At 41.7% G+C, this 13,655-nt stretch overlaps 1 protein-coding gene across 1 annotated transcript in view; it reads left to right on the top strand.

Moving 5' to 3' along the window:
- Nucleotides 1-11,598, top strand: part of LOC134652712 (metabotropic glutamate receptor 6-like) — a 29,891-nt gene extending 18,293 nt beyond the window's left edge. Inside the window, exons 5-17 of the mRNA XM_063507874.1 lie at nt 338-508; nt 1,974-2,118; nt 2,886-3,014; nt 3,879-4,001; nt 6,687-7,121; nt 7,403-7,536; nt 8,372-8,538; nt 9,035-9,193; nt 9,437-9,599; nt 9,683-9,896; nt 10,186-10,337; nt 10,702-10,891; nt 11,296-11,598. Coding sequence (XP_063363944.1) covers nt 338-508; nt 1,974-2,118; nt 2,886-3,014; nt 3,879-4,001; nt 6,687-7,121; nt 7,403-7,536; nt 8,372-8,538; nt 9,035-9,193; nt 9,437-9,599; nt 9,683-9,896; nt 10,186-10,337; nt 10,702-10,891; nt 11,296-11,513 — 2,400 coding nt within the window. The 3' untranslated portion in view covers nt 11,514-11,598. The remainder of the gene's footprint in view (nt 1-337; nt 509-1,973; nt 2,119-2,885; nt 3,015-3,878; nt 4,002-6,686; nt 7,122-7,402; nt 7,537-8,371; nt 8,539-9,034; nt 9,194-9,436; nt 9,600-9,682; nt 9,897-10,185; nt 10,338-10,701; nt 10,892-11,295) is intronic.
- The last annotated feature ends 2,057 nt before the right edge of the window (nt 11,599-13,655 follow it).

Consider the following 13,655-nt stretch of genomic DNA (forward strand, 5'->3'; position numbering starts at 1 on the left):
TGGGGCCGTGGGGACCTAGCGCGCGTAGCCTGTATGAGGAGCTGTCAAAGCCAGAGGGCTGGCCAATATTTTGCCCAGCGGATCAGCATTGCCATCCAGCGGGGCAATGCGGCCAGCCTTCTGGCTACCCTACCGAGCGAGCACGACCTAGGCCAAATTTTTTATTTATAAGTTTTTATTTTAAGTGTTTTTATTTATTTATTTTAACTGTCAATATTGATAACTTCCTGTTCTAATAAGATTTAGCAGCGATGAGCTCCTGCATTTTGTCCGTTGTTTGCCATTACATCAAGCACACTGGTCTATTACATGAAATAAATACAGTTCACGTTCTCAGGTCTCCTACTTCTCAACGTCACCAGAGCTGTCAAACAAAGCACGCTTCGAATACTTCACTCGTACTATACCTTCAGATCTGCACCAAGTGAGAGCTATGGTCGAGATCGTCAAGAACTTCGGATGGCGATACGTTTCCATCATCTACGAGGAGTCCAACTATGGAATTAAGGTGAATGCAGCTATGCAGTGACGAGAAATTTTCAGTTACAAAACTTTTCTCTATTTTTAGGGTTCCGTACCTCAAAAGGAAAAAAATGGAACCCTTATAGGATCACTCGTGCGTCAGTCTGTCTGGCTGTCCGTCTGTTTATTTCTGAAACTACTGGGTCTAAAATTATGAAAAAAATACACAAATTATGTAGTTCAGGAAAACCTATTAGATATGTGCAGACAAGCGTGAGATTACTTAGTTTTTGATCCGAGCCCTACGGGTTTTTTAAAGATATTTCATTCACGTTCCACATAAAAATACATTATTAAACATTGGGTAATGTACGGAACCCTTAAAACGCGAGTCCGACTCACGCTTGACCGGTTTTTTTAGATATATTTAGTAAGTTAACTTTGGTTAAGTTCCTATGAAAATATCCAGTCTGAAAACATTCCCTTGTGGTAATTTTAGTCAACAATAGTCTATATTAAGTACGTGAACAACGTTTTAGCCGCTAAAGTTCAGCTTATTATCTGATTAAAATTCAGCAAGACGCGAGACCGGTTAAAAAATCAACTCGGAACTTGTTTAGAACACACTTTATTTTCTTCCAGCTAGTTTTCAGTTAAGAAAAGCTTCGTGAGGTTAAATGTACATTCAATTTAGTTTCATTAGTGTAACCGTGTTAAGCCACACTGAGCCAACGTGGGCTGAACAGTGTTTTTTTGGTCGTTATCCAAAACCATGACTTAAAGGCTACAACAGACCCTTTACTCGAACGGTATAAACGAGTAAAATATTATTAGTGTTTTGTGTATTGAATGTCCTATTTGACAGATTGTAGGATAATAATATTAATCCAATACCGTTCAAGACATAGGCTCCACTTGTATTATTTATTATTTATCAAATACATGTATACCGTTATCCATCGAATTAGGGTATTTCTGGTGTCATTTCCCGTACCATTATTTCACGTCCTAATTGACACCTGACACTGATAATTTCCTGTACAGTCACCTGCAATAATTTGTTACTCTTTGAAGGCCGCTCAAATGTGTAACACGCTCTTATGGCTCTACAAATAAGATCATGTCAGATATTTTTGCGGCCTTCGTTGTCCCTTCATATTATTGCAGGTGACTGTTAATTTCTGGGTCAGTAAGTAACGACGCTACATCGTAACGTCAAAGTTTACTTGGGTGGACTATAATATTTTTCAAACTCGATGGGTAGGATGACAGGTGTTATCTCCATTTAATCTATAACCTAAAAACGCCAAATCTCTCAAAATTGTATTGAATTGACACTGTCAGGCGACAAATTGTCAGCATGGTGAAACAGGGGCCAGGTAATGATCCAAACAAGTGATATTGCTGTTTCATTTGCCAGATTACATTTACTAAGATAATCCTTGGCAATTACCGACTTTTAAGTAACATATTTCATTAAAATTAAAATGTTGGTTCTGTATTGTTTACAGGCGTTCGAAGAACTAGAAACGCTTCTAGCCCGAAACGAAATATGTATAGCAGTGAAAGAACGACTAGTAAAGGATTCCGGCGAAGCTACTGCCAGTGCTTATGATGCTATAGTGGCGCGTCTGCTTTCACGACCTCGGGCGAGAGGTAAGTGCACTATTTATTAACGTTCTCACCGTGGGAGGTATTTTTAAAGCGGGCGTAAAAAATTTAATAATTCACTTGCTGCTTGCAACACGGTAAGGTCACTTACAGGTGCGCAAAGGAATTCTTGAGTAATGTAACTGATGTGATGCATTGCAGAATGAATATGACTGTATTTATGTTATCAGTTATATATTTTTAATGTATGGTTCGATATCAAAGACAGCTCATTTTTAGGGTTCCGTACCCAAAGGGTAAAAACGGGACCCTATTACTAAGACTCCGCTATCCGTTCGTCCGTCCGTCCGTCCGTCCGTCCGTCCGTCCGTCTGTCACCGGGCTGTATCTCACGAACCGTGATAGCTAGACAGTTGAAATTTTCACAGATGATGTATTTCTGTTGCCGCTATAACAACAAATACTAAAAACAGAATAAAATAAAGATTTAAGTGGGGCTCCCATACAACAAACGTGATTTTTGACCGAAGTTAAGCAACGTCGGGCGGGGTCAGTACTTGGATGGGTGACCGTTTTTTTGCTTTTTTTTTTGCTTGTTTTGCTCTATTTTTTGTTGATGGTGCGGAACCCTCCGTGCGCGGGTCCGACTCGCACTTGGCCGGTTTTTGTATATATGTGTTTGTATGGTTGTCTGAAAGAGCGATAAGACCGCTTTTTGTCTGCCTCTACATTTAATCAATTGTTCTTTTCTTTTGTATCTTTTTACTGAGGTGTGCCAATAAAGAGTATTTTATCTATCTACCTATGTTCAGGAGTGATAGTGTTCGGGTCAGACCAAGAGGTAGCGGGAGTGATGCAGGCGGTGGTGCGGGCAGGTGCGGAGGGGACATTCGGCTGGGTCGGCTCAGATGGCTGGTCGGCGCGAGCTCTCGTCGCCACAGGCAAGTATTCCTGTCCATGGTCAGGACGAATGTAGTCAAACCTGGAGGTGACAATCAACTCTACAGACTAGTTTCCACTCTTGTATAAACTTTCTTGAATGTAACTAACTGATCATAGTATGAAGTAAAATGTGGTCATTCCGATTCGCTTCAAGTCCATCGATCTAGTTATTTATAAACTATCCGCAACACTAAACTTTATTTTTTTACTAGCGGCTTCCTCGAGAATCACGCTATTGATAGGTGAAAACCGCATGAAAATCCATTCAGTAGGTGTCGAGTTCGTCGTAGTCGCGAACATACATACACACAAATAGACAGACGCGGCGGGGGACTTTGTTTTATAAAGTGTAGTGATATTGCCTTTTGTATTGGCACAGTCGGTAGGATTCATGTGGTAGGTCTATCTTCCCAACGAAATTGTTGCAATTTGTTGCATCGTAGGAAATAAAATTTTTAAGTAAATAAAGTTGGTATATTATGGCACACAATAAACTTTCATAATTATGCATGCACTGTAACCGTGCACAATAAAGAATAATACATTATATTTACTGATATTGTTTATAGAACAAAAATTGTTAGCCTGACTTTTGCAAAGATTATCATAGCTAAAATTTATGTTTAACTTCTTGGCTCATGATTTCGTATATTGATGGAGCTCATTGTATTTAATGACGCGGCGCATCAGTATTGAGTAAAAACATATTTAAAAATGTCAATTACCTTCTAACAAAAATAATAATAAGCTGTACGAGTTTTTGTAGGTACTTACCTCCCTATCTATACTAAAACTTTGAAAAATTATCACGAGAAAAAAACAGAAAACGAAGTAATAACATTGTTTAATAATCTGTGTAACAGGTCGAGAGCGCGCGGTCGAAGGAACCATCTCCGTGCAGCCACTGGCGCGGCCGGTCGAGGGCTTTCGGGAGTACTTCCTCAACCTGACCGTGGACAACAACAAACGGAACCCCTGGTTTGTAGGTAAACTGCATCTTTTTTCTGCGTCCGTGCCATAGGTACAGCCACCTCTAAAATATCGATGCGGACAAAGTGCCAAAAATATGTATACATGAGCTTATTGCCCATATATTAAGGTGGTGTATACATATTATTTTTAGCACTTGGTCGGTATCGATATTTTTAATCGTGACTGTACTAAGATCACTTGAAATTAAGTTAGGTTAGGTTTGTGTCTATTTCAACATAATGACTCTTTAACGACTGAACATAGAATTGGACCAAGCTGGGAGCTTGATGCTGAGTGTGAAAATGTATCATATCACTATACAAATTTGGCTTTTATAATGGCACTTCCCTACTTAAATCACTTCAAGGTCATTGCAAATGTTAGTCTAGATGGACTCTATTTATTAGATAGCAGAGCGTTAAAGAAAAACTAGAACTTGCATTTCAACTTTTACCCGGCGAAAGTTGGTAAGTTCTCGTTAGTTTTACGACTTAATGGGCATTCTTGCGAGACTTTGAGTTTCCAATAAAAGCTTCTTGTGATTTATGTTCTCACCACGCCTTCAAAAACTTCAAAGATAAATTTGAAATATGTTGAAAATATTCTGAGAGTTGTTATTATGAGAGTACGGTAAACAGTTGAATGAGTTGTTACATACACACATTAGATATGAGCGCCGATAGGCATTTAGCCGGCGGCGGCGCGCCGGTCAAAATTGGTCGGCGGCGGCGGCGAATCGGCGGCGTGGCCTTGAAACACCTTCGATATATGAAAAAAAGAATCCAAACCAAAATTTTACTGAAAAAACATGTTTTTGCTGTAAGAAAGTTATAAAATAAATGCAATTTTATTTTAAATGATAATTTATTGAATAATGGTACGAAAAAAGATTTATATCGTATAAGCTGTGGATAAGCGGTATCGCGCGGCATCAGAGGCGGTCTTAATCTTGGCGAGGTTCTGGCCGGAAGATCTTAGCGAGGCCCTTATCTTTTGTGCTAAGTAAAAAATTGCGGATTGAATGTACCAGAGAAACGTCTTGTAGACAGTGCATGGAAAATCGAGCTCCGTCATTAACCGATTTATGTCGAAAAGTGAGGCCCAAGGCCGAGCTCCATGTAACACCGAAGACTTGATTTCGACGCCTCCCAATGCGAGGCCAGAGGATGAGCTGCAGGTAAGCATACGTACAGCTAAGAATCGAACGCCAAGTGTACGCTTGGCTGACGGCCGAACGCCTGGAGCACTGATTGCGGCGCGCTTCTATGCGAGGCCGAGCTACAAGAGAGCAGAGCGAGGTCAAAGGCCGATAAAGACCGAAGCCATAGTGTTAAAGATCTGGAGCTTTCCTGCGGGCGCAATCGTGCGACGCCAAAGGCCGAGCTGCAATGGAGCTAAGATCAGACAAGGACCAATGCTCAAGCGTTTTAAAAGAGGCCGAAAGTTGAGCTCCAAACAGGGCCAAAAACTTGCAGGTTCAGATAGCTGCTTACTTCCATGCAAGCGATGCAAGGCCAAAAATTGAGCTGCGAGAGAGCAGAGCTTGAAATTTGAACAGTGGCCAAGTTTAAATGAAACCCGATTCCGACGCCCTTCCGTGCGAAGCCAACGGCCGGACATTTGGGCGTGGAAACCATTGATATCTCAAAATTAACCCCTTTTTATACCTTTTAAAGACGTTTAATCATGCTTGCAATACCTAGTTAAATTCGCGGTATATGTCGGATGGTTAATAGCTGGCAAATTTAGTTATGCATTGGGTCGATAATCCAAAGATGTGAGTTCGAGTGTCACGTTAAATAGCCAGAGTTGATCACAGTTAATTTTTTCATTGTGATTGACATATTTCTAGTGTATATACAATCTATAAATTTTAATCTAGAACGTTCCACAATAAAAATCGAAGGAAATCAGTATGTTTATTACGAGCATATTGATGTTTAAATTGATATTAAATAATTTCGTTTCCCCAAGACTAGTAGCGCGGTTACTAGACAGATAAATTTGCATTTACCTTCGATATTTATAAATTATATGGGCCTAAAATACCTTTTGAATGCCTATAAACTATTCGAAGTGGCACCGTTAAAGATCTAACCTCGATTGAATATATATTATCTGATTCTGAAACCTCTGAAAGTAGTAGTAACTACCAAGGTCACGCCGATGTCACGCCGATAGCGCAGCGTCGGCGGCGGCGGCGCGAAAATTTAGTCGGCGGCGGCGGCGCGCCGGCGCGGCGCTCATATCTAACACACATACATACCCTATAAGCATAACCTTGTCACCCACTCTCACAGATAATTTTAACCTTTTAACCGCCAGCAATTTTTGATCGAGAGTGCTCGTGTCGCCACCGACAGTAATTGTACCACGCAGAGTAAAGTTGGCATAGTTACGGGAGTTATAAATGTGCTGTAAAAACCAAATCAGATCTTTGACTTATTTATCAGACTGCGGCGAAATGAGCTGGATATGTAATGTCTTATATATCAGACTCTGGCGGTTAAAGGGTTAATTAGGTTTAGTTTATCCAATCTGTTACTTACTCTTTTTTGTAAGCCCCAAGATACAGGCTCAGCCTAGTTTGGGGCTTACTGGACACCGGTGTTATGTGCAGGGGGGAAACTATAGGGTCTATAGGTACATCGCATTCCAAGCAAACCGTTTTACTCATTCTAACAATTTTCTCTTTGCAGAATTCTGGGAAGAGCAGTTCCAATGCCGCTGGGAAGGCCCAGGGGCTGCCCGCACGCCGTACAACGCCCATACTCGCCGCTGTACAGGAAAAGAACAACTGACGAATGAGAACACAGAGTTAGAAGCTCAACTCCAGTTTGTAGCTGATGCTGTATTGGCATTTGCTCACGCTTTACGAGACATGCATGCGGTTGAGTGCGGAGGCGCTCCAGGATTGTGCTCGGCAATGAAACCTCCTCAGGGACCTCTCCTTCTACGGTACCTGAGGAATGTGCGGTTCACTGGGCTGAGCCGCGAAGAGTTCCATTTCGACAACAACGGCGATGGTCCTGCGCGATACAATATCATGCATTTCAAGCAGGTGGAGCCGGGGATATTTCGCTGGCTAAGGGTCGGACGGTACCTGGATGGCGAGCTTGAACTCGAAATGGACGGTAGGTTATTGTCATACGGTTTTTTATATAAGCTACCTTACATGTCACTTCTGATCACCAACAAAAAAAAACTTATAATAATGTATTTTCGTTTTAAGGAATAATGATCTATAACTCACGTATTTTAATAAATCTTTGCTACACGTACCTATTTTTTTAATAATCTTTATAAAGTACATACCCTCATTGGGTGCTAAGTTTACGTCACGTGAGTATCAGCTCTAATATAAGTACACATAACGAAATAATAATAATAATATACCTTTGCCAATTATTTGCAGAAATCCAGTTCAAATTGGAATCACCTCGGCCCCCCGAGTCCGTGTGCAGCGCTGAGTGCGAGCTGGGACAAGCCAAGCAGTACGTAGAGGGAGAGAGCTGCTGCTGGCACTGCTTCAACTGCACGCAGTATGAGGTAAGGTTACAACAATCTCACACAAAAAAGCCATAGACCATCGACAGACAGGGTCATCGGTCAGCGATAACATCCTTATCTATTACTTTGCTCGTCAATAATTTACTAAAGCGCCATCTGTAAACGATTTGCCTAAGCAACAAAATCTAACGAAAATGCCACCTAGCGTCGAATAGAAGAACTTTTTACCAGCAGTCCTGCTAAGTTTGGACTAGTGTGCTGTGGAAAACTACCTGTCTACTAAGAATTTGCACCATGTGCGAACAGAAGGCGCTATAATATGCCACTAAATAAGTTTCTATAGTATTTTTCACATAGCTTGAGCTTGGGTACGGTGACAGCCGTGATCTCAATACAATTTTGGTTAATTTAATCTGGGAGACCGAGCTTTACTCGGAACACATATAAAAACTCAAAACTGCGCGTTTTCCCAGAGATAAAACCTAGCTAGATCGATTTTTCGCCCCCGAAAAGCCCCATATAGCAAATTTCATCGAAATCGTTAGAGCCGTTTTCGAGATCACCCAAAATATATATAAAAATAAATATACATAAAAATAAATTAACAAGAATTGCTCGTTTAAAGGTATTAGATAGATAGATATAAAAGAATTGCTCGTTTAAAGTTATAAGGTCATAAAATGTGTGGAGATGACAGCTATCACCTTATCCAATCTATATAAAAAACATAATACATAATGTTGCTAACCTGTCAAACTCGCGGTTTGATATACCTACTCGTTATTTTTTTGGTGTAATGATCGTTTAAGCCGTTTTTGAGCTATAAGAACACCAAACCAACTACAGGAAGCTAAAAAAATGTTTTAATGTTCAGATTCGTGCTCCAGAGTCAGAGACGGCGTGCCGCGAGTGTCCACGTGGCACGCTACCCGACGAGACGCGCACGCACTGCGCCTTACTTCCCGCAGACTATCTTCGCCCCGCCTCACCCGCAGCACGGGGAGCTATGGCGTTCTCCGCGCTTGGCATCCTCTTCACCGTGTATGTATCCCGACATTACAACCAGCCCTTTCTGCGAGTAATACCCACGGTGACTGGCGTGCTGCATATTCCCTGATACATCGTGCACGCACTGTGCCCTGCTTTCTGCGTCCTATTTCTCCCGCCGAGCGGTGCATCTTGGAGTTCTGCGTGCTCAGCGCGCCAGGAATCCTCTTCACCGAGCAGGAATCCCGAGGCTACGACTAGTAAGTGGCTTCAGCGACCACTGGCTCTAATTAACGTGCTGCACACTTCTTAACGCAACGTACTGCACCCTTCTGCCCGCTACTGCTACATATCGCCAAAAACTCATCTGGTACTTAGCCATTATTGCACAAGACTCGAGTTTCATTATCCATTGCACGGAAACAACTATGAAAATACATGATTAAACACAAACTAAGTGACTATCTATTTGACTTAGTGAGTGACAAGATTTTCAATAAACATTACTTCAACAATCATCCACCTGAATGCTGATGATGCCTGTTTGCAGGTTTGTCATCAGCGTATGGATATGGCGCAGAGACACCCCTGTGGTCCGCGCGAGCGGGCGCGAGTTGAGCTACATACTTCTCGGCGGTATCCTGATGTGCTACCTCGTCACATTCGCCCTCGTTCTCCGGCCTACGGATGCCTTGTGTGCTGTGCAACGGTAAGCGCCTATCGTCATATTACATAATGTTACTCGTAGTATTCTTAGCAGAATATCATATCTGCATTACATGATCTCCAGACGTATTCCCATTGCCCGTTAGAAGTTCTAACTTTTATGGTATGATTAATCTATAGGTACTGTTGCTTACAATGCAATACTAAAGATATCTATTCCTGACATCCTGTTCCGATTAAAAAACAGTTGAAGTAGAATAAACCTAAATAAAACATCTTTTAACAGATTCGGCACCGGGCTATGCTTTACGATAGTCTACGCGGCGCTGCTCACGAAGACCAATCGAATCGCGCGTATATTCGCGGCGGGTGAGCGATCAGCGCGACGGCCTGCTTTCATATCACCGCGCTCGCAGCTTGGCGTGTGCGCATTACTCGTTGGTGTTCAGGTAAAGATGTTAGAGCCTATAAATTGGATGTGACCAATGTTTAGCTTCTCTCCCTGGGTAACAAATTATGTTATTGTCCTCAGGTTGTCATAGTGGGAGTATGGCAGGCTGCGGCACCCGCGCGGGCGGTTAGGCATTTACCATCACGCGAGACAGCCGTACTCGTCTGTGACGCATACGTCGATGCGTCATACACACTAGCATTCAGCTACCCTGCTGCGCTCATCGCAACATGCACGGTCTACGCTGTGCTGACACGCAAGATCCCTGAAGCTTTCAATGAAAGCAAGCATATCGGTGAGTGTACTGATGTTGTAATTAATTACCAATTTGCATCACCACCTTGTCTCTAATCTCCTCGCAAAGAACTGAGAAATTATTATGACCAAATACCACAACACTTCATTTTTCAGTGAGAGAGTGAATGACATCGACTTTCCATATTCTACAACCCCCACTCATCTTTTCTTACCATCAACTCAGTTGGCTTTTAATATAACTTGCTCTAGCTTCAAATTATACAGAGTACCAGTAGCGTTGGATATACCACGATGTAACCGCACCCTCCTCGCATGTTCCCTTGCAGGTTTTACGATGTACACGACCTGCGTGATCTGGCTCGCCTTCGTGCCGCTATACTTCGGCACGGCAAGCCACGTGGCGTTACGAGTCACGACAATTGCCGTCACCATTTCTCTCAGTGCGTCAGTCACGCTTGCCTGTCTGTTCGCTCCTAAGGTAAGGTCTTCATAAGTTCTTGCATTCCGTGGCGGCGGCAGACTCGTGTGCTAGTGTTTATGCTTTTATATTTTTTATGAAGCGAGTCATATGTATCATGTGGCACTATAAGTTTCTACCATCCTCATCTCTATCTAGCTTAGTTTATTCGTTTCTTTTCTTTCGCCCGTCTCTGACTTTTACTTTGGCGAGGATCTAAAGAAAACTACTTATCTGCAGTTGGCGTCTTAGTAAATTCTGAGAGACTCTGATTTGTAAAAATGCTAAAAACATTACATAAATTTCACGTAAGCCCTTGAAGACCTCCAAGTATCACCAAAAGTCTTAAATTTACTAACAATTAACAACTAAATCTTGTTTCCAGGTGTACATAATCCTGTTCCGACCGGAGCGCAACGTCAGGGGTTGCCTGATGCCGGGCCGCTGGCGCGCGGCTGGTGGCGGAGCGGCCGGAGGCGCCGTCTGCGCCGCTCTCGTGGGCGCGGCCGCGCCGCTGCCGCCGCGCGCGCCGTTGACGGCCACGCCGTCGACTGATCGCTCCACGCTTAACGACGGTATGTTTGCTTGTTCAGTCCATAGCGGAATGATGGGTTTTTCTGATGATGCGCGGTTGACAACGGAGCTGCGGTGTTCGATGTCTGCGTCGCTGTCGTGGGCGCCGCTGCCGTTACATGCATCTTTGATAGCCACGCCGTTAACTGACCGCTCCACGCGTTTATACCTACATACGAGTAATACCGACCGGAGCGCAACGTCCGGGCTTGTGTGATCACCTTGAGCGAAATTTGAACTCGCGATCCTCTTGGACTCTGGGTCCAATCCATCTAACCAAATGAGCTATCAAAGCTCACTCAACCTGAATCGTTCTAACACTTCCTTCTGTATTTTCATGCCACGTCTTTTCATTTGTAAGAAGACCTTATTCATCTGTCTATATCATATTTAATCCATATTACAGATCGCACACCGAGCTCGTGTTTAGACCGCCAAGTGCAGACGGATCCGACAGACTTCCCCTCAGTCCCCGCTCCCCCGCCGGCCGCACCCCCCGCGCCCGCCGCCGAGCTGCAGCTGGACGCCCGCGCGCTGCGGGGGGGCCTTCCCCCCTTCCCACTTCAGGAGCCCCCCGTGCCGAACGGACCGCGGACGCCCGCGCTCGCTGAGAAACGGTTATAGCACAAGGCAAATAACATTCAAGTGCGCTCAAAGCGTATCCCAGTGCTCGTGTGATGTAGGATAACCTAGAGCAACTCGAAATAAACTGGCCAAAGAGGTTATTTTTATGTACCTATCCTTTTCAGGACACTTTCTGCTGAGAGGGACAAAGAGAGGTATGTTATATAATATACCTCTCAGCAGTAAGATAGCAGAAGGTATCCGGCAAAAGGATAAATCTACTAATCCATTACCAGTACGACCATAAACACATTTTATCGATATAAGTAATGGTACAAAAATCGTTTTTTTTTCTTTGTAAATTAAATTTCAGTTTATAAATTATTTTAAATTTTAATTATATTGTTTAATTACCTATACGCAAGTTACTTTAATAAATTGCTCATTACTTGCTCACAGACTTATACAAATTATAGCATTTAGTATGTTTAGACAGTTTAGACATCGTCAAGAAGAAGAACATACTCGTAAAAGATCAGTTACACAAGATGGTGTTTGTGGTTGAATTAATCCGTTTTGCTCTAAATAAGAAAGAATGTAACCGAATGTACCTAATCTACCTACTAAAGTCAACACCATCTAGTTAACCTGCTCGTTCCTAGCATGATTTTTTTTCTAGTAGGTAGTACGAAGTAAGTAGTTAATAATCTGTGATTCTGACTGTAGAAAACAAAAATCATGTGTAATAATTATAAAATGTAAATAGGTACCTAATTGCAGATAGAAGGTTCTGTTATAAATGGTATAAATGTTATTAAATTATTATTTGAAGTGCCAAAGTCAAAGCTAATTTCTTATTTGTTGTTATTACCTACTCGTAATTTATGCCCGAATGTTAAAAAACTAAACCTTATTTTGGATTATGGCCTCATCTATCCTATCTAACCATCCTAACCATTGAAATTCATAAATATCTACCTGAAAACGTAAATTTTAATTCAGATATAGGTGTATGCATATTATGTATCTTATTTACTGTTTGCTACCTCTAGTTTGTTATTGACAGATAAGTTCTTATTTTCATGATATTTGCAATAATTACTAAGAATCGTACTATACTGCCGTGTCACGCCAAACTCCGTTAACTCGAGTTACATGAGTTACGGGTAACTAGTCTAAATAGTCTTAAAAACCATTAAATATATATCTTCTAAAAGATCATTTTGAAAATCTTCATTATTTACTGAGAAAAGCATATGACTAACTCATGTAACTTCATTTTTTTGCCGATGGCGTCAGACAACTCGATTAACTTGAGTTGCATGATAAGTTCTTAAGTTACCGGAGTTAGGCAATTTGGCATGACTGGCCGAGCGCTTGGTTTATATGACAACAATATTATTTCGCTTAATACGTGGCACGTCTGATCGATCACGCGTATGTCATGTAACTTGACTTACATGACTTCGTGTGACCACTATAGTATGGAAGAGTTGGTCATGCGGAACCATTTAATTCGAATAAAATGAAAACTATTCAATTCTGCGAAAAAAAAAAAAAAGATCCTATTCTGTGACCATATTTCCTACATGTAGGTAGATTAGAAAAAAAATAAAAATACGTTAAACCGTCAACGATAACAGCATTTGAATCTTTAAAACTTTAAACGTAATTATCTCGCAACTCAACTTTTAAAGTTACACGAGATGCGCGTGACACGGCAGTATAGGCAGTGTGCTTTGAAAATCTATTCTGTTTGCCTCAAAGTAGAAAACAAAATGTATAAAAACCAAGTCTCAATCATGAAGTAAATCGACTGTATGAATTAATTGATAAGTTTGTATAAGATGTGTAAAATTTAGACTTTGTGATTCGAATTTGACAGTTGATGTCAATGGCACTGTAAGATGGCTTATGCGCAAGGCTCTAAAAAACGCCAGTCATTTTGAAAACAACACTGGGTCTGGGTCCATTTATGAGTCGAAAATATTCGTTCAAAGTCTACGGATGTCATAGGGTTATATTTAAACGTTGACATTGGTATTAAGGAAGTCTCTGTTAAACGGAAGAGGGTTATGTTTTCAAAACGAGCGTTTTTCCGTGCCTTGCAAATCTGGTTGTCAAACCAAATCCCGAAATCTAGTGAACAAAACAAATGGCACAGTAAAGCGCCATCTACTCGTACTTATACTATACTATATA

The sequence above is a fragment of the Cydia amplana genome, chromosome 12 (assembly GCF_948474715.1).
Source record: "Cydia amplana chromosome 12, ilCydAmpl1.1, whole genome shotgun sequence".
NCBI classification, from domain to species: domain Eukaryota; kingdom Metazoa; phylum Arthropoda; class Insecta; order Lepidoptera; family Tortricidae; genus Cydia; species Cydia amplana.